General features: G+C 40.5%; 1 protein-coding gene across 5 annotated transcripts; it reads right to left on the reverse strand.

The window, feature by feature from the left end:
* Positions 1 to 636: 636 nt before the first annotated feature.
* acbd4 (acyl-CoA binding domain containing 4) lies at positions 637 to 11,700 on the reverse strand. Of its 5 annotated transcripts, none has more exons than XM_056366742.1 (11): positions 11,484 to 11,700; positions 10,128 to 10,262; positions 9,573 to 9,693; positions 9,169 to 9,253; positions 8,652 to 8,772; positions 6,118 to 6,282; positions 4,112 to 4,218; positions 3,740 to 3,926; positions 3,401 to 3,615; positions 2,381 to 2,440; positions 637 to 1,367 (listed from the first exon to the last, which is right to left on the reverse strand). In XM_056366742.1, the coding sequence occupies exons 2-11, from the start codon at positions 10,216 to 10,218 to the stop codon at positions 1,239 to 1,241; spliced, it is 1,281 nt and encodes a 426-aa protein (XP_056222717.1). In that variant the 5' UTR covers positions 10,219 to 10,262; positions 11,484 to 11,700; the 3' UTR covers positions 637 to 1,238. The 5 variants fall into 5 exon arrangements, with proteins under 5 accessions (XP_056222717.1, XP_056222715.1, XP_056222719.1 ...); XM_056366740.1 differs by having other exon boundaries at positions 11,468 to 11,700; XM_056366744.1 differs by having other exon boundaries at positions 4,112 to 4,209; positions 11,468 to 11,699.
* Positions 11,701 to 13,433: the final 1,733 nt, after the last annotated feature.

Raw genomic sequence — 13,433 nt, forward strand, 5'->3', positions numbered from 1 at the left:
AAATTTCTGAAGACCACTGCATCATTCTAACCATTTGTTTTTTCCCTCAAGTACGAGTGCCCAGGCTGTGTGCCTCTCTCTCCCTTCTCCTTCATCTCTGGATCTGCAACTGCAAACCATCTACTACCCCCATGATCCTGCTGCTAAACCTGCTAAAATTTACTACAATTAATAATGATAATTATTCATGTTATTAGCTGTCATTACTATTTTTATCAGTAGAAGCACTACTATTATTTTCCTCTGTGCTCTCTCTCTCTCTCTCTCTCCCAACCCAACCGGTCGAGGCAGATGGCCACCCACCCTGAATCCGGTTCTGCTCGAGGTTTCTACCTCTTAAAAGGAAGTTTTTCCTTGCCATTGTCGCCTAGCGCTTGCTCTTGGTGGGAATTGTTGGGTCTCTGTAAATAATATTACAAAGAGAAGGTCTAGACCTTCTCTATTTGGAAAGTGCCTTGAGATAACTTATGTTGTGAATTGGCGCTATACAAATGAAAAAGATGGAGAACCAGAGCAATGGAAACACCATTTCAATCTAAGACTTGGATTTAAGTTAATGGAACCACAGACAAACAACCTGAGCTCAACAGTCAGAACTCAGAGACTACAAATGAAATGACAAGTGTAGCCACAGAGTCCCCATTCACAGTTTACTTTAATATTGTTGTAGACATTTCAGACAGTGACATTACTCCAATTTCTGTGTGTTAAATTCAAAATCTGACTTCCCTCATTGGAAGCAGACACTTATTTTATTTTGGTAATATTTTGTTAATATTCTGTATATTCTAAAGATGTTGAGTTTATGATAGCAAAACCAGAAGAAAAGGAATCAGATGAATACAAATTAGGTCTCACTGACTTAATCCTAAATCTTTAATTCAGGCACCTCATGATCAGTATAAGAACTTCACCAGGTTTGATTAAGACAGTATCATGTTAACTACCTGATTCCTGCAGCTCAACACAAGCCAGCAGATGAATCAACTAGAATAGTTTAAATTAAGATTCATTTGCTGTGGTGAGTGAGAGGATTTCTGGATCCTGAGGTGTGCAATAAAACCAGACATATTTTTCTTCAAACAGACAGTTCTCTCCCTCCTCCCATGCACAGAAAGAGGGTGGAAGATGTCTTCTCATGATTCATATTAGAGTCAGTGCTTTCTGAAGTAGAGATGTAACTTCTTGCACTGACAGATCACTGTGGCTGAACGGTTGAGTGTCTTCTACAGCTCACCTCACGAAGAAATGCCACTTCTCCTCTGGGCTTTCCTCAACAGGTAGACAAGACCCTGAGCAACAAATGGCCACACCAGGAAGAGAAGGACGGTCTGACCAGAGATGTCAAAAGGCCAACACCTCTCCTCCTGACAGAAAAAGCAATCAGTTCATTATTTATCACAAAAATAACCAAGAGCTGTCACAATGCTCACACAACCCTATTTAAACCAGAGACAGACCACTTTAGTGTTAAATAACTGAACATCGCACACCTGACAACTGGTTTTCACTAAATATTTAGTGTTTAACTTTTGCGGAGCACTGGCTACTGTGGCCATTAAAGACAGAAACCCCTTGCGAGGTTAATTGCTGTCTGCCAATGTGTTTTTGATATTACAACTGGTGGCACCAAAGTCTGAAATCTTCAAATCAAACCCAGAAATTATACAAATGTTGCATATACTTTAAAGCAGTATCAATGGTTTTTAGCAACTTGGAGGTAGCCTAACAACAGGCTGTAAATTAAACAATTACATATTATCACATTATTAATGTGTTGGCTTATGTGTTATTAACACATTCAGACAACGCTCCATAGACCTGAGGGAAACTGCAGGGATGATGATAATTTTCTGAGTTTGTCACTACGAGCGACAGAGCTCATAATACACTTGGTTATTTGATTCATATATGATATTAAAATATTGATTGGTGCAGCATTAACTTCTACTCACACTTACACAGATGAATGTAGAATTTAGTTTTATTCCAATGTTTAAAAAGATTATCAGTAATTTAAATAGACCTCAAAACTGGTCATAAAGGCCATTTTTAATTATGGCACATTGTCAACAACACACCTGTTTAAAAAAAAAAAAAAAAAAAAAAAATTCAGCAAATTAGTTCGACAAATAATACTGATTTAAGGTTTCATTCTCTAGTCATTTCCAGAGCTTTTAAGCAAGTATCACTAGCTGATCAAAAGTTGAAAACTATTGTTCTCAGGGTCCAGAATTAACTGTCATACCCACATTCAGTGTTTACTTTGAGGATATTCTCTTCGGTTTAGTACATTCATTAACAACACCAACAATTGCAGAACAAAAGAACAAAACAAAGAACCTGGAAGTAAGAGTCGGAGAAACTGCTTTTTTCTTACCTGTTGATGTGAAGCTGTGGCTGCACACTGCAGACAGGGTCTCCACTCTGAACCCTGAGCCTGTCACACAGAAAGCAGCAATGAGCTCAGAGCACATCTGCAGCTTCAAGAGTCTCATGATGTTCTATATTGTTATTCTCGTCAACAAATCTAATTTGCAGAGCCAAACCAATGTCTTCTTGTAACAAGTATGTGTATCACAACCCGATGAACCCCATTCCTCTGAGCCACAGTGCTCCACTGTTTCCAAAAACTATTAAAAATCAGTGAGACACAAAAATACACTGGTGACATGTTCTATCATCACCATGGACACACATACTGTAGTTTATTTTTACTCAGTCCCCCACACACCATCCTGCTGCCCCAAATACAGAGCACCAAATGCGGATTAATGCGCCACTGAAAATAGTCCAGAAATAATGAAACTATGTTATGTTTAAAGATTAACATCCTCAGTAGGGACCAGTGTGTTTGGAGCTGAGCGAGACGGACAGGGGGGAGGTCAGAAAGTGTTGAGAGATGACCTAACATATTGTTGCTTTGGGTCACATGCAGAATAACATGCAGAATAATGCTGACCTACTTCTGACAATCATCTTGCATTTCTGACATTTGTAATCCCACTTTTCACTTCACTCCTGCACTCCTCTACTCCTACATCAATTACATCAACACTAAAAAATAAATTGACACTGAATTTCAGCCTCAATATCCAACTACACTATTTTATTTCACTGACTACAAAAATACTGGAGTGTATCTTATAATGTCACTTAGCAATCCAGTGTTGTAACAATTACTTAGCCAATTCAGTTCAGGTTCAGTTATGTAGTTATGTACCAACATTAGCATTTTCTTTTAACAGTTTTGCTAGCTTTTGACATTTAAAATCTACAGACAAAATGCATTTGTGTATTCAGGTGAGCTGAGCTTTTCTTTAATTTCGATGACAACATAAGGCAGGTAAACAACAATTTTGGTCTGTCAGCACAGAATGATCATCATATTCAAGCTTACATGTGTGGCAGCGAGCCTCTCCACCACCTCCAGCCTGTCCATCACACTCCTCATGTCCTCTCTGAGCCTCTGTAGGGCTACGATGATCTGTTGCTGTAACTGAGTGTCATGGAGCCTCTCTGCCCCACCTTCTGAACCATCCCCTCCTCCTCGTCCTGCTCCCCCACCACCGCCACCTGGGGCCCCCCACCTCGGACTGCCCTGAGGAACACCGCCTATGGACCACAATATAGTCCTGATTTATGAGACAATCACTACAAACAGCAGATGTAAAAAGTGAAGGCACTGCTGAAAATTGTACTTGAAGTTGTGTTTGAAGTATTGGTTATAGTGGCTTACGTTCTATCCAGTTGTGGTAGTAACCCTCCCGCCCACTGTCTCGCCTCCTGCTGATGGGACCCTGACCCTTCTTGTCGTCTGCTCCCTCTCCACCTTGACCTGCTCCTACCTGTCGGGCCTCCAGACAGGGAGATGACTCCGAGGACACGTGGCCATTCTGAAAACTGTTGGACTTGACTACCGGAATCTGTCAACAGAAATCATTGGTTGAAATAGCCTTATTTGCATATACTTCAACTCTCCATTTACACTTTTCATATTTCAGCTCACTGGAATAGTGCCTGGTGTCCTGCAATAGAGTTAACTTGCTTTGTATGTTGCCAGTGTGACCAGTGCTACATCCACCTTTTCGAGGATGTGAGGGAGTTGTACCTTGATGTTACCGAGTTGCTCCACTGAATCCACGGAATCACAGAAGATCTCACTCTCTGAGTCACTGGTTAACACCAAACACTCGGACACTCCAGAGTCTGCAGCAGCTCAACAAGCATTTTGGATATGTGAGAAAAACAGGTTTTATGTCTATTTATATGTGCATTGGTTAGATACAGTGGGTACGGAAAGTATTCAGACCCCTTTAAATTTTTCACTCTATGTTTCATTGCAGCCATTTGCTAAAATCAAAAAAGTTTATTTTATTTCTCATTAATGTACACTCAGCACCCCATCTTGACAGAAAAAAAAACAAATGTACAAATTTTTGCAAATTTATTAAAAAAGAAAAACTGAAATATCACATGGTCATAAGTATTCAGACCCTTTGCTCAGTATTGAGTAGGAGCACCCTTTTGAGCTAGTACAGCCATGAGTCTTCTTGGGAATGATGCAACAAGTTTTTCACACCTGGATTTGGGGATCCTCTGCCATTCTTCCTTGCAGATCCTCTCCAGTTCCGTCAGGTTGGATGGTGAACGTTGGTGGACAGCCATTTTCAGGTCTCTCCAGAGATGCTCAATTGGGTTTAGGTCAGGGCTCTGGATGGGCCAGTCAAGAATGGTCACAGAGTTGTTCTGAAGCCACTCCTTTGTTATTTTAGCCGTGTGCTTAGGGTCATTGTCTTGTTGGAAGGTGAACCTTTGGCCCGGTCTGAGGTCCTGAGCACTCTGGAAGAGGTTTTTGAGGTTATTGTATTGGGCAGGTAATGAGCAGTGCCTGGTTTTCTCCACACATACTGCTTAGAATTAAAGCCAAAAAGTTCAATCTTGGTCTCATCAGACCAGAGAATCTTATTTTTCATAGTCTGGGAGTCCTTCATGTGTTTTTTGGCAAACTCTATGCAGGCTTTCATATGTCTTGCACTGAGGAGAGGCTTCCGTCGGGCCACTCTGCCATAAAGCCCCGACTGGTGGAGGGCTGCAGTGATAGTTGACTTTTGTCTCCCATCTCCCTACTGCATCTCTGGAGCTCAGCCACAGTGATCTTTGGGTTCTTCTTTACTTCTCTCACCAAGGCTCTTCTCCCACAATTGCTCAGTTTGGCTGGACGGCCAGGTCTAGGAAGAGTTCTGGTCGTCCCAAACTTCTTCCATTTAAGGATTATGGAGGCCACTGTGCTCTTAGGAACCTTGAGTGCTGCAGAAATTCTTTTGTAACCTTGGCCAGATCGGTGCCTTGCCACAATTCTGTCTCTGAGCTCCTTGGGCAGTTCCTTCGACCTCATGATTCTCATTTGCTCTGACATGTACTGTGAGCTGTAAGGTCTTATATAGGTAGGTGTGTGCCTTTCCTAATCAAGTCCAATCAGTTTAATTAAACACAGCTGGACTCCAATGAAGGAGTAGAACCATCTCATGGGGAGGATCAGAAGAAATGGACAGCATGTGAGTTAAATATGAGTGTCACAGCAAAGGGTCTAAATACTTATGACCATGTGATATTTCAGTTTTTCTTTTTTAATAAATTTGCAAAAATTTTCTGTCAAGATGGGGTGCTGGGTGTACATTAATAAGAAATAAAATGAACTTTTTTGATTTTAGCAAATGGCTGCAATGAAAGAGTGAAAAATTTAAAAGGGGTCTGAAGACTTTCCGTACCCACTGTATATAGCTCAATATATGTAGATGTACATATATGTAGAAAACATCTCCATTATTACATCTCAATTATTTTTGAATCACTGTAGGAATTGTAGGCTATAAAACAATGTTGTGGTTCATACAGCCTGCTTCTCCCTGCTCCACCTAAAACAGAACTCTTCATTGAATGGTGCTATATAATGCTATTTAAATAAACTTGCCTTGCCTCCACACTTGTGAAAACATTCATGTGGGTGCAAATGGTTTCCAGAGAAAAAGTGCATTTTAAAAATTATATAGCTAAGAGCTGACATTGTCTTATACCAGAGGAGAGGTCTGAACAGGAGCAACACTCAGTACATACCATTAGAGATGGTGTTGGCAGTGAGGTCTATAACCTCAGCTAGACTGAACTCCTGGTCTGCATCCTCTGGAAGTGAGGAATCTTCTTTAGGCACTTCCTGCTCCTTATCCTCACACTTCCTCACATTTTCGCTTGGCCTGCCGGCATGCCCACTGCCCTTAAGACCTACAGTAACAAAAAAACACTCTTCCATATGTGTGTATATATATACAAGACACACACACACACACACACACACACACACACACACACACACACACACACACACACACACACACACACACACACACACACACACACACACACACACATCCATTGATTACACTCACTGGCTGCTTTATTAGGTACACCTTGCTAGTACCAGGTTGGACCCCCTTTTGCCTTCAGAACTGCCTTAATTCTTCGTGGCATAGATACAACAAAGTGTGGGAAACATTCCTCAGAGGTTTTGGTCCATATTGACATGATAGCATCACTTAATTTCTGCAAATTTGTCAGCTGCACATCCATGATCTGAATTTCCCATTCCAACACATCCCAAAGGTGCTCTATGGATTGAGGTCTGGTGACTGTGGAGGCAAATTGAGTACAGTGAACTCATTGCCATGTTTAAGAAAGTTTAAGATGATTTGAGCTTTGTGACATGGCGTGTTATCCTGCTGGAATATAGCCATCATAAGATGGGTACACTTTGGTCATGAAGGAATGGACATGGTCAGCAACAATCCTCAGGTAGGCTGTGGCATTTAAACGATGCTCAACTGGTACTAAAGGGCCCAATGTATGCCAAAAAAATATCTCCCACACCATTACACCACCACCACCAGCATGAACCGTTGATACAAGGCAGGATGGATCCATGCTTTCATGTTGTTTACGCAAAGTTTTGCATTTTTTTAAATGTTTTTCCAATCTTTTGTTGTCCAATTGTAGCCTCGGTTTCCTGTTCTTAGCTGACAGGAGTGGCACCCAGTGTGGTCTTCTGTTGCTGTAGCCCATCTGCTTCAAGGTTCGACATGTTGTGTGTTCAAAATTCCTCAGTTGTAACGAGTGGTTATTTGAGTTAATGTTGCCTTTCTATCAGCTCAAACCAGTCTGGCCATTCTCCTCTGACCTCTGGCATCAACAAAGCATGCCACGTTAAAAGTCACTTAAATCATCATTCTTCCCCATTCTGATGCTCGGTTTGAACTTCAGCAGATCATCTTGACCATTTCTAGATGCCTAAATGCATTGAGTTGCTGCCATGTGATTGGACTATTAGATATTTGCGTTAATGAGCAGTTGAACAGGTGTACCTAATAAAGTGACCGGTGAATGTATAATCACTAAAGGCTAGTAAAAATGAAACCCTGCTTGAACTGCTCAAACTTGAAACATAGATATGTCACACAATTTTAAAGCTGCATTGTATTGTCTCACCATCATAGTTTGTACCACTATTTTTAAAGCTGCATTAAAGAGATTTTTGGCCGCTTGGAGGCAGTGGAACAAGGTGAAAACAAAACAGGAAAGAACATGTATTATTACTGTATGAAATTGATACAGCTAACATTGTTAACATTAGTAAATAGTATCCTTTTTCCACATTCAGCGGTTATGCAGCTACATGGTCACTCAGGTGTAGTGGTGTTTATGTCCAACATTCCCTCTCTTTTAGCTCTGTTAGCTGTTTTGGTCTCCAACTCCTGAGGGAAATATCTGTCTCTTTAGCTGCTAAATGCTCCACCATGTTCACCAGCTGCTCTCTGACTATGTCTGTCTGCTGTTTGCTGCTCAGTAGGTAGTGGACAGTAGTTTTTTTTTACAGCTGTTTCTCTGAAAACAGCTTCCTGTTGTGGTTGAACACCATACTATGAGAGCAGTGAAATAGCCAGATAAAAAATGAGCTGAAAGTCACTATAAAGCTACATAGAGCCGAGAGGAGCTGCAGGTTCAGCTCATAATTTTCGGTAGGTTCATCACTACCTCAGACATCTTTCACAGTTTTCACATCGTCATTTCATTCATTGTAAAATATTAATGATAGCTGCTTAAAACATTATCTATAAATTTAGTTTCATGCAAAACAAGTACCAGTTTTCACAAAAAGTATGTACTTGTTGGAGTATTTCAAAAAACCTTTTAGACTTGATTTCGCTCTGAGGGCTGGTTTACGGTCCTTCAGAATCACTTTGGAAATCAAAATTGTTTGCAGTTTGAAGGACACAGCATACATTTTCAATTAAACTGGGAAAGATTCACATGTCGCACATGATTAATTCTCATGAAAAGTGACAGAAATAGTTGTTTTACAAATAAAAAAGACAGCTATAGGGAGGCGCTCAATCCATGGCTCCTTTCACATCTCTACACAGCTGGCCAATGACGGTGAGAAGAGGGTGTGAATGTTAGATTTTCTGTTTCTGAAAGTTACAGAAATGGTCAGACAATGACCCTGCTATGTTTCACCAGAGGTGGAGTGCACAGACATCAGTGTGCCCTCCAGCTGCTCTATTACTGCTGGTTAGAGGCTGACCCTCAGGGTCACTAACCTTCGCTAAGTGTGAGAAGTGACCCTGGAGGCCGCGGCATATCATCAATCACCAGGTAGAGAGGCTCGAAGTGGTGGAAGAGCGAGGCCGTCTTCTCATTCATGGGCATAGTGGCGATGACCTGCAGATCAGTGGAATCCTTTATTGATCACTGCTAACTGCAATACAAGTCCCTGTGTTCATTTGACCAGGCTTCATGCTGCTGAGAGACATTTATCTTGTTTTGTTTAATGCCCCACATGCCCCATTCACAATGTAACTGTGAACTGATTTGATCAGAGAACAACGAAACCAACAAGAACCTGAACTAAACAAATTAGTGTTAATGTATAAACAGTGCCCAATGGTCAAATGTGGGCTTTATGTGCCAATGTGTAAGAAGCCTTCACTTCAAAATTATTTCTTCATTAATTTATTTGTAAACCTACTGACTGACTAGCTGCAGTCTGCAGATGTAGTCTTGATGTAGCAAGAAATACTACATGCAGTGCTGGATTGAAATAAATCTGTCATGTACCTCCTGAGCTACTTTCTTCATCTCTTCCACATACACTGCCATGGCACTCTCACTGCTCATCTCTCCCAGGCGGCTCCAGGCATCCCTAACACATACATACACACACACACACACACACACACACACACACACACACACACAAACAAACACACAAACACACAAACACAACACACACAAACACAAACAAACACACACACACACACGATGACGTGATTAAAATACTTTAAAACATTTAGAGATGGACTGCAGCGAGTTTTGATTTCTGAATGAAAATATGATGGACAGTACTGTTGTACATGTAAGAAAACCACTTATCAGAGCAACCGAATAGCTAGAGTGTCTGCAACCAAGAAGTAACCCAACTCTATTAATAGAGTGATATACAAGCACACACTCATACATACCATTTGTAGCGACCCACTGGGTCCCAGAAGCCAGGTCGGGGCACTGTACAGGGTCCACACACCGCCTGCTTGTACAGACTGTAGAAACGTAGCATCACTTCATAGGACGGCCGATAGGAGCCTGTAAGATAACAGACATTTTTCAAGTTTAGCTGTTTGCCTATTTCTCCATTGAACTGGGCAGGGCAAACTATAAAGGATTTCAGATCAGAAAAAAACAGCAATCCACTTTATCTTTAGGACAGAGGAAACTTGAGCTCCGAAATTTGAGTGTTCTTGTTTTGGATTTAATAAAATGCTGAATGAGTCACAAGGAGGCAATCTTCAGTCTATGTAATAGTATTAAGAGTTGACACTGTATTCAAAATCCTCCCTTTTGACAAGTTATCCAGGTGACAGTACATAGCTGTTAAGGCCTTGTGCTGAGTTACACAGTTCAATCCTTTAATAATAAAGATAGTTTCATGAACCTTCTCTGCACTATAACCAGCCTAACCAGCTACTTTCTGTCACACGATGTGTGCCAAAATGCCAGGGTTGTAAAAAGTTATGTACCATTTTTGGGGAGGTTATGGATGAGATCCACAGCAGCCTGAAACCGTTTTTGGTGATCAACCACGGGCTCTGCCATTGCTGGGACTGGCATGACACTTTGACTTGTTAAATCTACCAGGATGGATACGGACGGAGCTGAAAGATCACACAAAAACAGATGTATCAAAGAGTTAGGAGAGTGGAACCAAAAACTAACATTATCTGAAAAGCATTATAATCTATCTCACATACAACACTGAACACATTAACTGAATTTATGTGAAGCTGCTTTGTCAGAATTGTGACAGGCACATATATCTCAGGAAATTTCAAAAACACGACTTGAGGTAAGCCTGTGTATATTCTCATTTGTCCAGGTCAAATGACCTACGACTTGAGGTCTTAATGTAAATTACTCTTTGCACCAAGCATCAGTTGAGAGTTTGCCTTTAATGTTTAAGTGACAACTAATTTCTATAAATTGTTACAGACTTATTAAAAATATGAAACGCATAAATAACTTATTGCTAAAGTATTCACCCCTTTAAGGTAAAGGTTTAGCAGAGGCACCTTTGGCGGCAGTTACTGTAGATCCATCAGGGTGTCACTAGTCCTCTTGATGACCCCACTTTTCTCAGACATTTATTAAGTTATTATTGATACCTAATTATAGTTTTTGAGGTTGGCCTGTTTAAAGCAGACTTACAGCTGGGTGATTTTATGACTGATCTTTCTGTACTCTAAGGGACACTGGATTTCATGGAAGTGAATTCCATCTGAAGTCACAACCTTTTCTTTTTCTATTTCATTTGTAAAGACGGCTTTCACTCCGCGATTTAAGTGTTTGCTCTGATAATGAGTGTCAGAAAAATTTGTAGAAAACATTGTAGTACAATGGAGGGCTATATTTATTGGCAGAGTAATGTAGTGCTCACACCGCCGAACCACTCTGTGTTCTCAGGTTGGAATCCAGGTTTGTCCACAGCACACAGGCCCTAACCTTCTGCAGTGCCGTTTCCAATGCTAACTGGTTTACTGGTCCTTTACATCGAATCCAAGCTCTGACAGCGGCTTAAGTAGAAACATACACTATATACTGCTACATAGCTATACCGAGAAACGTCATGTTCGGTTTGATGAGACAAATAAACAAGATTGCGAAGTGCGAGATATATGGGAGCTAACTGAGCCAGCTAACTAGCGTGCTAACTTGTTCTACATCAGTGACTGTGTCTTGCCACCTGCCATCAGCAGCAACATGTAAAGAGCACACAATTACCAAAGTACGACTTGGGTAGCTACTGTGGTTCCGGGTATTTCTGGATTGTAAAGTTTACCTGCGAAACTGCTCACGGACCTACCTGGACTAGGACTAACCTATCCCCTCCGGCTTCTCATTCTTCTCCTGAGGCTCTGAACTACACAGCGTCACGCTGCCCTCCACAGACAGTGAGCTGCTGTCTATCCTGTTTTGGTTTTTGGTTTTGTTTAAACTACATGCCAGTTGAGTGAGGAAATATTATCTCTTTTTTTTTTTTTCCCCTCCTTCTTCTTCTTCTTCTTCTTCTTCTTCTTCTTTTCTTCTTCTTCTTCTTCTTCTTCTTCTGTGTTTAATGGCGGTTGGCTAACCAGCTTATAGGTGCATTACCGCCACCGACTGGACTGGAGTGTGGATCAGGCGAAAAAAAACTATTTAAAAAAAAAAAACGATATTCTTTCGGCTAAACCAGTTTCATTTATAAATGTAATAATGTCACCATGTAGTTGCATGCAGAGTTCCCCAAGAGCCCTGACAATGAAGTAGTACATGTTCAACTGTTTCTGATTGGTTACAATGAATACATTTACCAGTTGGGTGCTTGCCTATTTTATATAGTGTATAGTTGAGTCCTGTGTGACCTATTCTTAAGTGAGTGATGATGTTTTCTTTCCTTCTTCTCCTGCTCGCCTCCCTCCCAGTACCAACATGTCCCTGTATATCATGAAAATGCCTTCCATTTCTACTGTCATTCCAATGTTCTTGCCATACTGATTGTGTATGTGTCCTAAGGAATGTTTTAGCTTTGGCTTTAGTGAATATGACTTGAATGTCTACTTGTTTAATTTTGTGAGTTTGCTTTGTCAGAATATCTACTTCTTCGTTTCCATCTCCATCTGTGAATATAAATACAGAATCTGAGTAATGGTTAGTGAAATATTTCTGGACAGTGTACCATACAGGGAGTTGCTCTGACTTATTTTCCAGCTTTTTCCGTATATTGAGTAACCCTAGGCTTTCTGCCTTCACATTACATATCCATCCAAAACTGATGAAATCGGTCTCTTTGTGTTCCCAGCAGTCTTTTAAAACATTTTTAGTAGAATGTTTGTCACATTGTCACTGGAGATTAACCCAATATGCCAGCTTTAACTTCACTCCTCTGATCCTTAAAGGCATTTCTCCCACTTCTAACTGCATTGCTGATACTTGTGATGTTTTAAATTACGTTTTACCTCAACCACTTTTGTTTTTGTTATGTTTTCTTTCACAGCATCCACCCAAATGTGAACTGGAATCCTTGTGATGACTCGTCTGACTAATTTCTTGTCAGTAGCAAAAGAACAAACCACCTTTTTTTATCACTTATTTTGTTTAATGTGTATGCTCATCCTTGCTGTCCTCCATCCCTACACATAACCAACAATGATTAATTTCTCAATATTTTAACACTCCTTACCTCCCGAAATTCCTTGTTCAAGGATTTAGTTAGCTGAATCGGATTAAGATGCTGAAAGAGGCCCATCTCGTGCAAATTTGAAAATTACGTTATACTCCTCTCTCACCTTTTCCATTTTAGTTGCTCCCCTATTGCAATCACTATCATCTGATTTATCCGTACATTTCTTTTTTGTGTTTATTTTTCCTAGCGATATCCCATTGTTCAAAACTCCTGCCACCTACTTCCATCTCTCCTAATTTGCTTCCTGTTCCGTCACTTCCTTCTGCCATCTATAACAATTTAAAAAAAAAAAAATCATAGAATCTTTTTGTTTAACTAAATTTGTTGTACATTTTTAACTCATCAAGCAGCTGAAAATCAAATATTGTTCAGAAAGTTGATCCCAACACACTGTTACAGGTTGCTTTGCTTTCAACTTCTTTCCAATTCATCCCAAACCAGGTCCATGGGGTTTAAGTCTGGAGACTGTGCTGGTCTTCCATCATGTGAAGCCTCCATAAATTATTTTCTTCTTATGTTGTGACTCATTATCTTGTAGCATCTGTAGGATGAATCACTGACCAACTAGTCTGTCTTCCTTTGTTATTTACTGTTTCTCACCATTCTG

The sequence above is a fragment of the Seriola aureovittata genome, chromosome 21, assembly GCF_021018895.1.
Source record: "Seriola aureovittata isolate HTS-2021-v1 ecotype China chromosome 21, ASM2101889v1, whole genome shotgun sequence".
Taxonomy (NCBI): Eukaryota; Metazoa; Chordata; class Actinopteri; order Carangiformes; family Carangidae; genus Seriola; species Seriola aureovittata.